Genomic DNA, 17013 nt, shown 5'->3' with positions numbered 1-17013 from the left:
TATTAGTCGGCAGTTCAGTCGATGATGCAAGCGCCAACGAGGAATGCTGAGGTGCCAAATCCAGAGGTTGTTTCGTCGTCGACAATGTCTTTTTCGACAACGAGGTCTTAACAAACTCTGACTGAGTCTTTGGTTGTTTAAAGGCAGTCTTAGAGGCCGTTTTTTAGGCAGCTTTTATCACAGATTTCTCCTCAGAAGGGAATGGCAACTTCCCTTTTTTAGAGGCAGTATGTTCATTCATGATGGGTCTTTCTTGAAGATTTGTGTGTCCCTCAGGGATTCCTCAGATCTGTCCCTTTTCTCAGCCAGATGGACTGACGCCTGGGAACTAATACTGCCTTCCTCATCAGACACAACAGAGGTCTTTGATTTCAGCCTTTCTAGCCAAATAAGTAATCTTCCTTTCCTGTCTTTTAAGGTCTTGGGTGGAAAAAGTCCTGCAGATCCTACAGTCCTTCGCCTTATGAAGAGGGTACAGGCAATAAATACACTCCTTGTGGGGATACTCAAAATGTAGCCTGTTCTTCCCACATGACCCACTAGGCCTGAATAATCCTTTTTAGAAGAATATATATATGACAGAAATGCATTATTCATTTTTTTTATATATAAATTCAAATATATGTAACCTATGCGTAATTATAGTTAGAACCAGGTTTGGGGGGTGCCCAGAACATGTTTGCAGGACCACAGAACATGATTTCCCAATTCATTTTTACATAGGAAAATAAACAGCAAGACAGCAAAAACAGCGGAAAGGAATTCAACCAAACTTAGCAGAAAGTTAGATCTTTACCCAGAAATTGTGCATATTGGGATTTGGTCCAAATCCATTCAGTAGTTTTTGAGAAATTAAGGTTCAGAAATACCCCATCCCATACATATGTAGGGATGTAGGAGTGCCTCAGGACCGGCAGATCAAATGTTAAGATTTGATTGGCTGCCTCCAATTAACAAAGATGTTCGACAGTCATTTCTGGAGTTGGACTCATACCCTATGACTTGGAGCAAAAAAATGGTATCATTCGACCCGACGTTGAGTCTTCCACGCCAGAAGTGTGCTGATGTCAATTCTTTTCTTTCCGCACCAGTCAGCACAGATCCGGAGAAGAGCTATCCCCAGTCTTTTTTGATTGACCTTTTTCGACATTTGTCAAGAGTTTTTCAAGACTGTCTCCTGGTGCATCGAGTGGCACCTGTCACTGGCTGATGTTGCTAACAGTTCCACATTTTGTGCGCCTCTGGTGTTTGGAGCATGACCACAATACCAAGAACTGCGTTGAATGCTTTGCAATACACCCAAAGGCCTTGAGGGATCAGTCCCTCAATTTCCTTGCCACTCAACAAGTGGTACTGCGACGATCTCGGTGGAGAGGAATGTCTTGAGATCGGACACAGAGTCACTCCAAACGCAAGTCGTCACAGTCGAGGCTATCGGCAAAATTGGGTTAAGTCCAGCCAGTGCAAGAAGTAGAAGAGATCTTAGACGTCGCCATATCTGTCGAAGTATCTGATGAGACAAAGGAGCGTTGGCACTTAAGGCCCAGCTCTGTGGTGGATCCTGCGCCTGGACCATTTCCGCACCTCCCAGCTGTGAGAATCCCTTGTTACTATCAGAATCCTAAGGGATCTTTTAATAATTCTTCACGCGTTACATATCCGGAAATGGGGGCAGGCGATAGTGGATTCAAAAGGGACTCTAAAGTTAAAGATAAAAATTAGAAATGGCCTCTCACCAGGTTCAGTATTGGAACCACTGTTTTTTTCTATATTTCAAGTGGATTTACCAGCTGCACTAAAAGGCTCCAAGGGTTTATGTTCAAAGATGAATGATTTCCATGCCCCCTTTCTTTTATACACTGATGATTTGGTAAGAACGGACATGCCAGATGTAGGTCTGCAAAGGAAATTGAATGTGTTTAATGACTAGTGCAACAAGTAGGAAGCTTCTAGTCAATATGGAAAAAACCAAAGTACTGCTGTTTGGGAAAAGAAACAAACTACAAATGGGCATTAGGAGAAAATAAATTAGAAATAGTTAAAGTATAAATATTTAGGAATGAGGTTAGGTGAGAATTTAAAATGGAATAGTCATATAGAATCCCTTAAAGCAACCCTCGTCCTCAGTTTGTGGGTTTAGAAAGTTTAATAAAGACCATGGGGGTCCCTCTTTTTGTCCTATCCTTTCAGCCTATATTGCTATTATCAGTCCCCAACTCCATTATTAAGCAGAACTGCTGTATTTAAATGGAAAAGTAGATTCGAATATTGAGGACTGTAGGTGTGTAAATAGATTGCTATCCCTGCCTCTATCACCAATTGTACAGGCCATTAGAATGGACACAGCGAATGGAGTTGGGCAAAAGAGGACAGAAAATGGTTAGTGAATTATGTAGAAGATGAACCTGAAACCTAGAGGCTGATATCCTTGAAATTAATCTCTCTAAAAAGGAGCTATGTAGTTTGTCTAAAAGCGGAGCTAGGGAAGAGGGTATGCAGTACATTAATGGCAATATTTCTATACATTGCATGAAAAAGGTCTGGGAACGTGGTGATGGGTTTCTGCATGTTGATGAATTGCAAACCATTCGCTAAGACATACTGTATTGAAGTTTAGATCTGTATTGAAGTTGAGATCGGCCCTCATCCTCCTGGACCGGTCAGCCGCCTTTGACACCGTCTGCCACCGCACCGTACACCACACGCTTCCACGATGCTGGGATACGAGACAAGGCTCTGGACTGGACCATCTCCTTCCTCTCTGGCAGACCCCAGAGTGTCAGCCTCCCCCCTTTCCGCTCCGAAGCCACCGAGATCATCTGCGGAGTACCCCAGGGCTCATCCCTCAGCCCGACATTGTTCAACATCTACATGGCACCGCTCGCCCACGTCGCCTGACTGCACGACCTCAACATCATCTCCTATGCCGACGACACCCAGCTGATCCTCTCCCTCACAAAGGACCCCCTCACCGCCACAACCAACCTCCACGAAGGAATGAAAGCCGTCGCCGAGTGGATGAAGAACAGCCGACTGAAGCTAAACTCGGACAAGACGGAAGTCCTCATCCTCGGCTCCACCCCCTCGGCCTGGGACGACTCCTGGTGGCCGCCCACACTGGGAACAGCTCCAACACCCACCGACCACGCACGCAACCTAGGGTTCATCCTAGATTCCACTCTCTTCATGACAGAGCAGGTCAACGCCGTCTCGTCCTCCTGCTTCAACACCCTCCGCATGGTCCGCAAGATATACAGGTGGATCCCCACTGAAACAAGAAGAACTGTCACCCAGGCCCTCGTCAGCAGCAGGTTGGACTACGGAAACGCCCTCTACACTGGAGCCTCGGCCAAACACCTGAAACGACTTCAACACATTCAAAACGCCTGATCCTCGACATCCCTCACCGCAGCCACATCACACCCCATCTTAGACCTGCACTGGCTCCCCGTCAACAAGAGGATCACTTACAGCTCCTCACCCACACACACAAGGCACTCCACAACACCGGCCCAGCATACCTCAACAGACGACTCAGCTTCTACACCCCCAACCGCCAGCTCCGCTGACCTCGCCCTCGCCACAGTCCCCCGCATCCAAAGAGCGACCTCCGGTGACAGATCGTTCTCCCACCTCGCCGCCAAGACCTGGAACACCCTAACCATCCTCCTACGGCAGACCAAGGACCTGCTTACCTTCAGAAAACTCAAGACCTGGCTATTCAAGTAGTAGTAGCAGCATCCTCCCCCCCCCCCAGCGCCTTGAGACCCTCACGGGTAAGTAGTGCGCTTTACAAATGTTCTGATTGATTGAGATCTGGCTTAAACCCATATTTTGAAAACTCTGCCGTGAGGACCATAGCCCTAGATGACAATGGAAAATGTACTTGTGGTCTTAATATAAAGTGTGGTTGTGTACACATTTTATTAGATTGTTTGGGGTTTTTGGCAGCACGTAAAACATTTTTTAAACCAATTTTTCTCAAATTTGGGATTTGTGAGTGGAAAATAGAAGCTGAGCTTGTGACAGAAATTAAGCATTTACATGAGAGTGTGCAATCGGAAGGTCTTTACTCCATGTCAGAGAAATTTTAAAGGGAGAGATATTAAAGTTAAACTTTTATAACCTATGAAATAGTATAGTTCAGGAGTTGATGTTTTATTATATTATTATGATATTCATTGGAAAATATGCATTTTTATGTGTAGCTGTTTTATTGTATTATTATGAATGGCTGCTTTATTGTTTTAAAGACCATTGGTCTCAAGAAACAGAATAATGACTGACTGTACTTGGTGTGTGATTCTGAAGGTGATAGGTTACAACTGAGCTAAAGTAAAACTGCTGCTACTAGGGGGAGGACATATATAATCAACCAAGCTATTTCAATTTGTATTTAATTTAACACGCAAAATACTTTTTCCTAAAATAAGTTCTAGGCTGGAGTATGCAGATAAATGACAGAAAAATAGAATTCATTTTAAATGTATGCTCTGTTTTCAAAGGATGTCATTTTATTTAATGTCACAATATAACCTTACATACAGCTAACAAAAGTCTCCAAACAACTTGTTAAAGTGTATACCCAGTTTACTCTTGTAATTCAGCCATTTTGTTATTTTAAATAAACTAGATCACATTAATCACTACTTACCCTAAAATAACTGCTATTGCTATTTGGTAACACAGGTTCAGAACTGTTTGAGAATGTTTCACAGGCTTGTGAGCTAAGATCCGTGTTGAACTCTTCAAACTGTTCATCCTAAAAACAAATAAATGAATTTAAGATCTTTGCACAAGCAGAAGAGAAATGTGCTTCTTTTCCTTTATAGCATGTCATCATTCTTTACAATGCCCTAGAAACAAGTATTAGGGTTTCTTTCTCAAGAACACCCTTCACCTACTTAGGCTTTTACTCAGCGCGCTGAGATGCACTGTTGTCCTAGGACTGATTGTAGGAACCTAGACCACAAAAAATAACAGTAGGTCAACCTTAGCACCACCTTAACTGTTTCCACCACACCATCATCAATCTACTTGATGAAGCAACCCAATTTGCAGGTTATTCCAAATGTAAACAGGACTACACCGTCTTCCAATGGAAAAGGGGATACTTTTCAAGTTACTTCACATAATTTACAAGGAAGTCAGCAAATCGAGCCCCTTATTGGTCTACAATGAATATCAAGGAAAAATCTATATTCACGACCTTCTTGGAAAAATATTATCACTGAATATTCAATTTTTTCTTTTAACTGTGAGCCTCCATAGATTTTTAAAACATATTATACTGTTTATTAAAATATATTTGATGCCCACCAAGATACTGTTGTGACATTTTATTAAAGATCTCATTCAGTCATACAATTTAAAAGTCTGAAGCTGAATTCAGGTGTTTAAAATGAGACCGGAAATTAGGGAAGCAGGGAATGACCCAGGAACTACTGTCATAGTACACCAACTGTAGGTGACCATTATAATCAATTCTTAACTCTACTTGTCGATCTATCATCAACATCTCTGAGGACCTTAGAGTTATCACTACGACCTTTGATTCTGTTAATACCTCCGACTTCCTCATTGACTTCTGCATTCAGTAAACTAAGAACATCATCAAACACAGGGCACGGCTTACCCTTAAATCCACCAGAAACCAACCTCATAACCTGTTTCAATCCAAAGACCTACATTCAAGTAAGACAACAAAGGAAATGGAGAAAAACAGAACTTTGAAGCATTCGTAAACTTTAATATCTAAGGAAAATTCACAAACACTTCATACATCTACCCATAGCAAATTACTTCAAACACAAGATTAACAATCAACTAACCATCCTAGAACCCTTTTTCAAACCAATAGATTGTATAGCAAATTCTATCCCTCAACCAAAAATGCCCAGCTGAATCACCAGATTCGAAAACATTACCAAGTCCCTCTCAATGAAAATACACAATACCTGCAGGTCTTGATCGCTCCATTAAACTCTCTCCACCTCTCAACACTGGGTAAATCAGACACTAAATGGTCTTCCTTCTAACTGCTGGACTCACACTGACCTATCACCACAACCGTTCCATCAACCCACATTGTTAGCTCTTTGCTAGTAACTCATGTCCAGATATCCACAGATTACATTTCTCATCTCCTTCTCCAAATTGTTAATAGCTCTCTGGATGAAGGCACACTTCCATCAGCTATCAAGTCTAACCAAGTCAGCCCTCGCCCCCGATACAGAATCCAAACTTCGAAAAACTTCAGGTCAGTTTCTAAACTACCCATGTTGGTGAACATTATTCAAGGTGATGTGGTTATTAAACAACTGCTAAATCATTTGTCCAACTTGTGAAAGCCCAGTACCTCTTCCAGTCAAAACACAGCATTTAGACAGCCACCCTGCACATCTTAGATGACTTCCTCAAAATAATAGAAGCTAGTGAAGCTAGTCTTCAGGTCTGTCCTGTTGGATCGCTCATCAGTGTTTTAAACCATCAACCACTTTTCACTGTTGAGCATTCCCTTCCTCAAACAGGGTACAGAATGCAAAAATGGTTAAGATCATTCTTGACAACGAGATAACAATTAGGACAATTACATTCTTTCTTATCCCATGCCCAGTGGTGTTCCAGTTCAAAAATGCCTTTTCATACTCTGCCCTTTTAGTATTGCACCCTCAGGGGCTTCAGTTGCCACATCTCTAGGATACACATTTACTGTAGTTCATCCTCAAGAAACATCTCAATATATTGGTGAATGCTACATCATATCAAATGTATTTAATGAACAGAATCAAGTACTGTAGGTCTCCTTGATAAGGTCGGTAGTCCAAGTTCTAGTGATTGCCCACTTCTATGGCAGCAATACTCCTCTAGCATGCCTTCCAAGACTTTCATGCCTCACAAGGTCCTCATTCATGGTGCAGCACACCTGATTTCAAATGCTAAGAAATTCCTACATCACCACCCCAGTTCTAAAATATATCCATTACTTACCTTTAGAATCACACATTAACTTCAAATACGTATGGATAACAAACAACGAACTGCAATCTGGTCTCCTGCATTACCTAAAGGACAAACTACAGACCACTTAAAAAGAAAGATGGACTTGAGGAAAATTCTGCTTGGTCTGGGAGATCACAAAAATAAACAAGCATTAAAAATGCAATAGATCTCGCCTTTTATTAAGTGAAAGCCATTTGCTTTGCTATACAATACCATTAGCAAAGCAAATGGCTTTAACTTGATCAAAGGCGAGACCTATTGCATTTTCAATGCTTGTTAGCTTATCATGCGCTCTTCTATTTAGCTTTTCTTCATCTGTCAGAAAGGCCAATGCACTCTCATACAAAATCTGGCTTCAAGCGTGGCTCTCGGGCCCCGGCGATTAACACTCGTACTCGGGGAGAGTGACCGCAGCGAGAGACTGAAGAGGATGTCGATGAGGATGACGTTGTAGAGGAAGGTGGTTACCGGGTCAGTGCGTGCCCTCTGCGTGAAGCAGCGGTAGGCGACTGCCAGGTTCCCCGCGAGGTTCAGGATGCAGACAATCCCATAGACGGCTGGTAGGAGGCGGTACTGGAATTCGGCGCCGGCAATGCACAGTTTAGGGAACACCAGTCCAGTGTCCTTGTCTGTAACGTTGCTCGCCCAGTGAGAAAGTTTGGGGCGCTGCTCCCCGTGTACCACCAAGACTCTGTCAAGAGAGTCACTGTGCTCTCCATGCTTCCAGCAATAAAGTGAACAGCAGTTCTAATGAAAAGAGGAATTTAGTGTCGGCAGGGTTTTACCAGGGAGGGGGGTCAACGGGAGGAATCAGGGTCTTTTTGACAAGCACGTCAAGTCACAGGAAATTTCACAACAGAGGCAAACTGAGCTGCTTCCTTGAAGCATAGCAAGCTGAAATTAAAGTGTGAACATTTGAGTCATCATAAGGTGCTCACATTGAGGAAATATTCAGGTTGTTTTGGCAATCTTGGGCAGACCTAAATGAAGAACAAGCGAAAGCGCGAGGCAAACTGAGCTGCTTCCTTGAAGCATAGCAAGCTGAAATTAAAGTGTGAGCATTTGAGTCATTATAAGATGCACACATTGAGGAAATATTCAGATTGTTTTAGCAATCTTGGGCAGAACTAAATGAAGAACATGCGAAAGCATACCATGCGTGCGTTGTGCAGAAACCGTCCGCGTGCACACTTCTGTCCGTCCGCGTGCACATCTGGAATCCGTATTGATTCCAAAAGGTCCTCGCATGGCGAGAGCAGCGCATGCACGCTGCTAACGCCAGGCGAGACCTGAAAAAAGAGCAAGACTGTTAAATGGGCATTCTCATATTAAGCTTGCACTTAATGGAACCAGATACCTAAAACATCAGCCAATCTAAATTTCCTCTCTTGAGGAAAAACCTTAAACGTATTTATTTAATCTCCAGCTATAGATTAAAAATGACTTATTCTACCTATTTCACTCTCCCTCTTGCCCTTCACATGTTTAGCCTGTACTGTGGTTTTGTTTGACTGTTTGATCTCGCACAAATTATCCTGCACTTGTGTTAAGTTCTACGTAAAGCACGCAGTTGCCCCATAGCTAGGTTTACACTCTACAAATACGATAAGTGAATAAATAGATACATTAATACCTCAAATGTTATAAGGGAAATAAAAAAAACATTTTCTTATGTTTCGTTTCCATCAACATGAGAAGGAACAACATGATCACATCCACAGAACACTCACTTCTGGCGCCAAACTGTGAAATGCACACCAATTTAAGCTGCAATAAGCATTTTCACTCCCTACTCCAAGTCATTGATAGAACGGAAAAACTGCTGTTACAAAGAAAATATGTATTATTATCATCACCTTGTAATACAAAGGAGGGAGACTATGATAAAAGATAAAATAGCAATAAAAGATTTATTGTTATTTTGTTAGGTGTTCACTGATAAAGGTCTTTAGAAAAGAGAAGCACGCTCTTATTTTCTCCCACTCTTAAGTGCTACAGTGGTTCTCTAGGCAACCATACAATATTGCATATATATTCAGTGAAGATTGTGAGATGTGAGAAAAGGCAAAAAAAAAAAAGTGGGGTGGGGTTGTGAAAAAACTCACAAAACTGAATTGACAATGCCAAAGACAAGTCACATATTTATAATAACCAAAAACATAGTATAATAATAATCACAATGGCCGCAAAATAATTTAAGTGATTTTTCAATTTTCTTCATTGCTTTTTACGTGTAAATCATAGTTAACCTATAGCTCCAATTAACGTCATTAGTAGGTTTAGTGTGCATACAAATTCATACAGTATGTCTCATGTGCTAAGAAGCACAACAGAAACAAATTACAAACATAGGAGTATCTGCAGAAAGGAAGAAAGTTGTTGTTGAGTAACGGACACCTCAATTGATTAATGATCTCAGTAGTATACAGGAAAAAGGGAAGTTTATCTATTTAAACTGTCAACGGAGTTTCGAAACACATCTGGATATACGGATCTCATTATGGTGGGACATTCTGTGAGAAACAGAAAAGAAAGCCAATAATGCAATAAAGGGTGTCTGGGGGACCGAAGGCGTAATCAATTAACTTTGGTAGTCGGCCCTACTTGGGCAAACCATGCAAGGTGAGCATTCTAACCTTAGCTGAATGGTTGTGCAGGCTAAGAAGGATATATTCTAATCAAAGGGGCCATGACATGCATGGGGGCATGCTCGCTAAGAAGAATTTAACCACCCAATGCTGCTTACAGAACGAAGCATCAGCGCTGCTGTACGCTCGTGTATGTAGAAGCGAGTAAATACGCGCATGGACACCGCACAATGGACGCGAGTAAAACTGTATTTTGAATATTTAGAATACTCTGCACCAAAAACCAATGAAGACAGTATATAATTATTGATGAGCGACCCCACACGGCTTACCAGGGTAATGAGCACGAGGGCGGTGGTAATGGCGGTCAGGTAGATCTTGAGCTGAACCGTGGGGTTGGGAGGGCTGTCTACTTTTGCAAGCACTGTATACCGCACAAGCAATGCACTTCAAGGCGCAGGGCGGTCGGGCCGTGGGAGCCGAGGTCTTCCTTCTATGTGCTTTGCAAATTCTCGGTCAGTGTTGCGAAGGCCAGGGATACATGTAGCGGCCCCCACAGTCGTCAGTAAATTATGTGATGCGCAAGACCCGGAGCGTCTATGTATGCCATGGGGCCTTGCTTGAAATGGAAAAATAGAAGTGCCGGTACTCTAAACCAGAGTACCTGCTTGTTTCTGAGAAGTGCCGGTACTCTCCAATTAAACGTATTACGTCACTCTTGAAAAGTGCCGCTACTCTCTCTCTCAAAATAAAAGTGTGCCGGTACTCAGTACCGGCACATTTAAAGCACTGCTTAGCAGGTGCGGTGCGTCCATTGGGGCGTAGCCCCCCCCGCTCGCAGCTCCTTCGGCGTCTTTGAACTTAAGTAATCAGTTTACTTAAGTTCAAAGAAGCCGAGGGAGAACTGACAATCATGTCAGTCAGCATGACGTCGGACCGCCCACCCCCTTCAGAGTCTGACGGGGGTGGGCGGTCCGGCGTCATGTTGACTGACATGATTGTCAGGGCAGGGCAACAGGCAGCAGCACAAGTGCGCATGAGTGAGGAAGGTGGGCACATTTTTTCGCCGTGCCCACTCATGCGCACTAGTGTCTGCACTGGCTGGCGCATGCCCATTAGGAGAGCGAGGGTTGAGCAAAGGCTCAAAGCTCGGTCTCCTAATGGGCAGGCGGGCGAGTAGTAATCGTGCCCTAAGCCAATCCTGGTGCTGCTGGCAGCGCCAGGATTGGCTTAGAGGGATTGCCACTCATTCCACTCCAGTCAGTTTCGTTCGCGAAGGCGGCAGAGACACGTAAGGGCCCTCACTACCTCACCTTCCACCGCACTCTCCAGTTAAGCGCTCCGATACAGGGCAATGTCCTGACCGACACACAGCCCGATCAAGCAGCTCTGCCACGTCCAGGCATCGGGTCTCGGCAGCAATCAGTAGTATGGTGTCTACCAGCGCAGCAGATATCCCCGCAACGGCCGCCGTGACCCCGACTCAGAAGCCACCGAATCCTTGACACAGTAGGGCGGCACATCGACCCGAGTAGCTGTTCACAGGCCTCGCGGCGAGTGCAGACAGGGCCGCGATAAGTTCACAGGCACACGTGTAAATGTTCTTTCTAGCAATGGCTTTCAAGGGCGCATAAAGGGAAATGTTAAACAGACAAAGTTTAAAGACTGCATATACTGCTCTCCTGTGACGGGGTGAGCTAACCTGTCTGGAGCCCGGCGCTGCCGCTGCACCGTGAGGACACCTTTTGGGTCCATATTTCAAAAGGCGTGCGGCGTGAGGCAATATGTTTTCCTTGAATGCCGCTTCCTGGTTTTGCAATCAGCTGTAGAGCAGAGCCGGCAGACGGGAGATGCGATGAGTAAAGCCGATTGTGTGATATATGGATCACGGATGGCACTTACAGACGAGCATACATCTCAGCAGCAATCAGCCCCTCAGAGTTCCTGTCGGCCAAGATACAGGGCTGCTTAGGATTTCCAGGGCACACCGCACAGAGGCACACTCCTGGCAAGCCCCGATGCCACAGACTAAACTGGATTAATGTAGGATAAAAAGCTCCGGCATGCGGAGCCTCAATCAGTGGCAGCTCGATCTCAGCTCTCTAGCACCCCCAATGCACTTATATTTTAGCCCATTTTTGGTTACCCCACTGTTGGAAACAGCCCACTCCCACTCCGCAGGGTGGTGGTGGACTCCCCGAACACACTGTGGTAGCTTGGCTCGAGTGGTCAGGAAACAGGCACCGTGCTAAGCATACAATATACCCATACAATAACCATGCGTGCATCCGTTCCAAAAACGACTCTACACCGTAAAAATTATGAAAATATTCTTCTTTATCTTTTTCTCTTAGTTGCTGATTGGAAAAATAAATAAGACAATCACAATATACAAATTTAAATAGTGCAGGTCAAATAAATACTGTCTGGAGATTCCATAAATAGGGATGATCATAAATACAAGGGACATAAATATAAGTGCAGGTAATACAGGCAATTAAATATTCTGAGGCAATAAATACTGTCACCAATAAATATTGTACACCAACAAGTCCTGTGGACCAATAAATATAGTGAAGCAATAAATAGGTTAACCACAATAAATACAGTGCCCCCAATAAATAATTAAAAGTATACAGCAGCACTCATGTAATCAGATCACTTTTCAATTCCTAAGGGCTGATTTGGCCCAGGCACAGCTTGTAGGGTTGTGGAAGGCTTGAGGGGTTCTACTCCCTGGCTGGGACAAGGCTGAGGCCTAAACTGAGGTAGATCAAGGGGGGAATACCAGTGCCCTGGCTTTCTCTCTCCACACAACCTCTTTAGGTTAGTCCCAATTCACCCCTGGCACAGTCAGGTTGGTTCCAGCACCTCCCTAGCCCCTTAGAGCAGTCTCTCAGGTCTCCACAGGGCCTTAGGCGCCCTCTACTCCACTTACTGCCCTTTTTCTGATGTTCCGACGCCGCTGGAGTCGTGTCGGTGCCGTGAGGCGGTTCCGGTTCGGTCTCGGCGGCCTCGGCACAATGTCAGTTCTAGACGACGCCGGTAGGCGGTTCCGGTCCGATGTCGGCGGCCTCGGTTCGATCTCGACCTCCGATTCGACGGCGTCGGGCAGTCTCTACTCGATGTCGACCTCGGGCGGCTCCGGTCCGATGGCGCTCTCGGCTTCGATGACGTCGGCCGGCCTGGCCTCGATGTCGACTTCCGGCGACTCCGGGGTGCGATCCTCACCCCCGACCTCCGGTGCTCCTCCTCTCAGGTTCCGGGCGACTCCGGAGTGCGATCCTCACTCCCGACCTCCGGTACACTTCACCTCGGTCTCCGACGACTCCGGAGGGCGGACTTCACTCCTCCGATGACGCCGCTCACTCGACCTCGGTTAACTTCCTCCTCGACCTTTGGTATTCCTCACGACCTCCGTCGGCGCCCTCTCACGACCTCAGGCGGCTCCGGGTACGACGTCTGCTTCTTCAGTCAGCGCCGCTTCTCCACCTCGGGCTCCAGGTCTTAGGCTACTCGACGCCGGACTCCAGGGAAACCAGTTTCCAGGTCAGGATCTTGCTGCTTTCTGCTTCTAAGGCCTGTTCCTGCTGTCCAGGTCCTTAGGATTAGTTTTTCTGGCTTCTTCCCACACAGGGCTACAGGCTGGGATCCATCAGTAGGGACTAGTATCAAGGGTGGGTTTATGGACCCCACTCCAGGCACAAGTTTCCACCCCTGCTGCTTCACTCCTTCCTCCTTCACTGTTGTGCTGCTCTCTCTTCACCAGTCAGGTGCCAACTGCCAGCTCCAACTGCCAACACTCTGTCTTAACCTCCCAACATTCTAAACGGTCTCCAACTGTCACAGAGTTCTGGAATCTCCTGGAATGTTCTGGAAGGTGCTGGTAGGTTCCAGTGGATGCTGGTGATGTCACAGGTGGCCACCATTTTGTGCTTCAGGCCCTCAGACAGAAGTTTCAGGGGTAGCTAAAATGGCTCCCTGAATCTGTAGCAACACGAAAAAGTCTGGTGGTTCCCAAAAAGGAAAAATTCAAACAGGGTTTGAGGCAAAAGTGGGACAAAATAAATAATGATGAGGAGGGACCACCCAAAGGGCTGACAGGTCTAACACGCGTCCCCCCCAGCTGAAAGTGGGGAGAGCTACCCAACCCCTTGGGAGTTCTCATCACTAAGGCGGAAATACCTTGAGAGACCGTCTGCATTGGCGTGGTCCACTCCAGGCCAATGTTCCACCTGAAAGTCCATCCCCTGTAGGGAAATAGACCACCTCAACAACTTGGGATTCTCCCCCTTCATTTGCATCAGCCAACGAAGGGGTCGGTGGTCGGTCTGAACTAGGAAGTGCGAGCCAAACAGGTATGGCCGCAACTTCTTCAGAGCCCATACCACTGCAAAGGCTTCACGCTCTATTGCACTCCACTTCTGTTCCCTGGGAAGTAGTCTCCTGGATAGGAAGACCACGGGTTGATCCAGACCCTCTTCGTTGAGTTGCGATAACACTGCCCCAATGCCATGTTCTGATGCATCTGTCTGGACAATGAACTTCTTGGAAAAGTCTGGGGCCCTTAAGACCGGGGCCTCGCACATGGCTTTCTTCAATCTCTCAAAGGCTTGCTGACAAGCCTCCGTCCAGACTACCCGTCGAGGTTGTTTCTTGGACGTGAGCTCCGTGAGAGGGGCTACGATGGTACCGTACCCCTTCACGAAGCGGCGATAGTATCCCGTGAGGCCCAAAAATGCTCGGACCTCAGTCTGTGTCTTGGGGGGTTCCCAGGCCATGATGGCCTCGATCTTCGCCTGGAGGGGTTGCACCGCTCCCCTACCCACCAAGTGTCCAAGGTACACTACCGACCCCTGCCCGATCTGGCACTTGCTGGCCTTGATCGTCAATCCAGCTTGTCTCAGGGCCTGGAGAACAGCTTGCAGGTGACGCAAGTGATCCTCCCAGCTGTTACTGAAGACGGCTATGTCATCCAGATAAGCAGCAGAGAAACTCTCCATTCCGGTGAGGATCTGGTTTACCAGGCGCTGAAACGTGGCAGGTGCGTTCTTGAGCCCAAAGGGCATCACACAGAACTGGTAGTGGCCATTGGGCGTGGAGAAGGCTGACATTTCCCTTGCTCCATCAGTCAAAGAGATCTGCCAGTACCCCGAAGTAAGGTCAAAGGTACTTAGATATTGGGCAGCTCCCAGCCGGTCAATTAATTCATCCGCCCTAGGGATCGGATGTGCATCAGTCTTTGTCACTGAATTCAGTCCCCGGTAGTCCACACAGAACCTCAGTTCTGGTTGGGCACCCGGTGGTGCAGCTTTCGGTACTAACACCACCGGACTGGACCAGGGGCTGCTGGAAGGTTCAATCACTCCTAGCTCCAGCATCTTAGTGACTTCACTATGAATGCTGGCCTTCACCTTGTCTGACATCCGGTAGATCTTGGACTTCACAGGTGGGCTGTCTCCTGTGTCCACGTCATGGACGCACAGGTGAGTCCTACCCGGGACAAGGGAGAACAACGAAGAGTACTGCCCCAGGACCTGGCGACAGTCCTCCTGCTGTTCAGGAGTTAGAGATGGGGAGAGAACCACTCCCTCCACCGACCCATCCTTTTCTTGAGACGCAAACAGATCAGGGAGAGGCTCGCTTTCCACGTCCTCTCCTCCGTCAGTCACCATCATCAAGATGACTTCGGGCCTCTCGTGGTGGGGTTTGAGGCGGTTGGCATGCAGCACCCGCAGGGGCTGACGAGGGGTCTTCAGGTCCACCAAGTAGGTAGCCTTACCCTTCTTCTCCAACACCTCAAAGGGTCCTGACCAGCGATCCTGAAGGGCACTAAGCTCTCCTGGTTCGATCACCCACACCTTCTGGCCAGGCTCCAACTCCACCGGGTGAGCGTTGTGGTCATACCACGCCTTCATTACTGCTTGGCTGGCTTCCAGGTTGTCAGAAGCTTGCTTCCACAACTTAGCCATTTGGCTCCGGAAGGCCAGCATGTAGCTCACCACATCCTGGGGAAGCTTTCTGGGAGTTCTTTCCCATCCGTCTCTCACCAGGTTAAGAGGTCCACGTACAGGGTGCCCATACAGAAGCTCGAAGGGGCTGAAGCCCACTCCCTTCTGTGGCACTTCCCTGTAGGAAAAAAGTAAACAGGGTAGGAGGACGTCCCATTTCCTCCGCAGGCTTTCAGGCAGACTTCTGATCATGCCTTTTAAGGTTTTGTTAAACCTTTCCACTAGACCATTGGTCTGGGGGTGGTAAGGAGTTGTGAACCGGTAGGTCACTCCACACTCCTTCCACATTGCCCGCATATATGCTGACATGAAGTTGGTCCCCCTGTCGGACACAACTTCCTTGGGAAAACCCACTCGGGTAAAGATTCCCATCAGGGCCCTAGCCACAACAGGTGCTGTTATGGTCCTCAGAGGTATTGCCTCTGGGTACCGTGTGGCATGATCCACCAGAACCAGGATAAACCTGTGACCAGCTGTAGTTGGTGGATCTAATGGACCCACAATGTCGATGCCCACCCTTTCAAAGGGGGTGCTAACGACAGGGAGTGGTTCCAGGGGAGCTTTCAGCTTCACCCCTGTTTTCCCACTGGCTTGGCAAGACACACATGTCCGGCAGTAGGTATCGGACGACACTTTCATCTGAGGCCAATAAAAGTGTGGGACAAGACGGGCGAAGGTCTTGTCTTGCCCCAGGTGTCCTGCCAATGGTATCTCGTGAGCCAACTCCAGAAGGAAGGCTCGATAACGTTGAGGAACTACCAAGGCTCGTGACGATCCATGTAGGGGTGCCTTGGGTTCACTGTAGAGGAGGCCATCCTCCCAGTAAACACTGTAGTTCCCTTCAACGTTCCCTGCTGCCTGGGCTTCGGCCTGTCGCCTCAGCCCCTCAAGGGTAGGGCACTCCCTCTGGCCCTGGCAGAATTCCTCCCTGGACGGGCCTCCCTCCACGTGCCACTCGGCCGGGATGGGTAAGTCCTCCAGGTTGGTAACATCCCCCTCCGCAGACTCCTGGCCCACCACCTCCGGTGGCCTATCCGTCCTACGGGGTGGAGACGCCGAGGCAGGCTCCTCCTGTCCTCGGTTCTTCCCTTGACTGGCAGCTGGCTGGGCCTTTGTTCCAGGCTCCAGCCGGAATGAACTCCCTCTTCGGGTAGTCTCGGACCTTGTGCTAACACAGGCCCAGTCAGGTGTACCCAGCATCTCGGTGTGAGTCCGGTATTCCACCTCCTTCCAAGCGTTGTGCTCCATGTCATTGCCCAGCAGACAATCGACTGGCACGGCAGGGCTTACGGCAACTCGAAGTGAACCTGCAACCCCCCCCCATTCAAAGGGAACCTCGGCCACTGGATAGTGACCTGTTCTGCCGTCAGCCATCGCGGCTGGGTGGAGTACATCGGGAATTACCTGCTCTG

General features: G+C 47.2%; 1 protein-coding gene across 13 annotated transcripts in view; it reads right to left on the bottom strand.

Moving 5' to 3' along the window:
• Window positions 1-17013, bottom strand: part of CCSER2 (coiled-coil serine rich protein 2) — a 574371-nt gene that overhangs the window by 189834 nt on the left and 367524 nt on the right. For all 13 annotated transcript variants that reach the window (XM_085607239.1, XM_085607272.1, XM_085607183.1 and 10 more), the window contains one exon: window positions 4655-4762. In XM_085607239.1, the coding sequence (XP_085463365.1) occupies window positions 4655-4762 (108 nt within the window). The remainder of the gene's footprint in view (window positions 1-4654; window positions 4763-17013) is intronic.

This window comes from Triturus cristatus, chromosome 1_2 (genome assembly GCF_964204655.1).
Source record: "Triturus cristatus chromosome 1_2, aTriCri1.1, whole genome shotgun sequence".
Lineage (NCBI taxonomy): Eukaryota > Metazoa > Chordata > Amphibia > Caudata > Salamandridae > Triturus > Triturus cristatus.
Note: the sequence above shows the minus strand (reverse complement) of the source record. Positions and strands in the feature narration are given on the sequence as shown.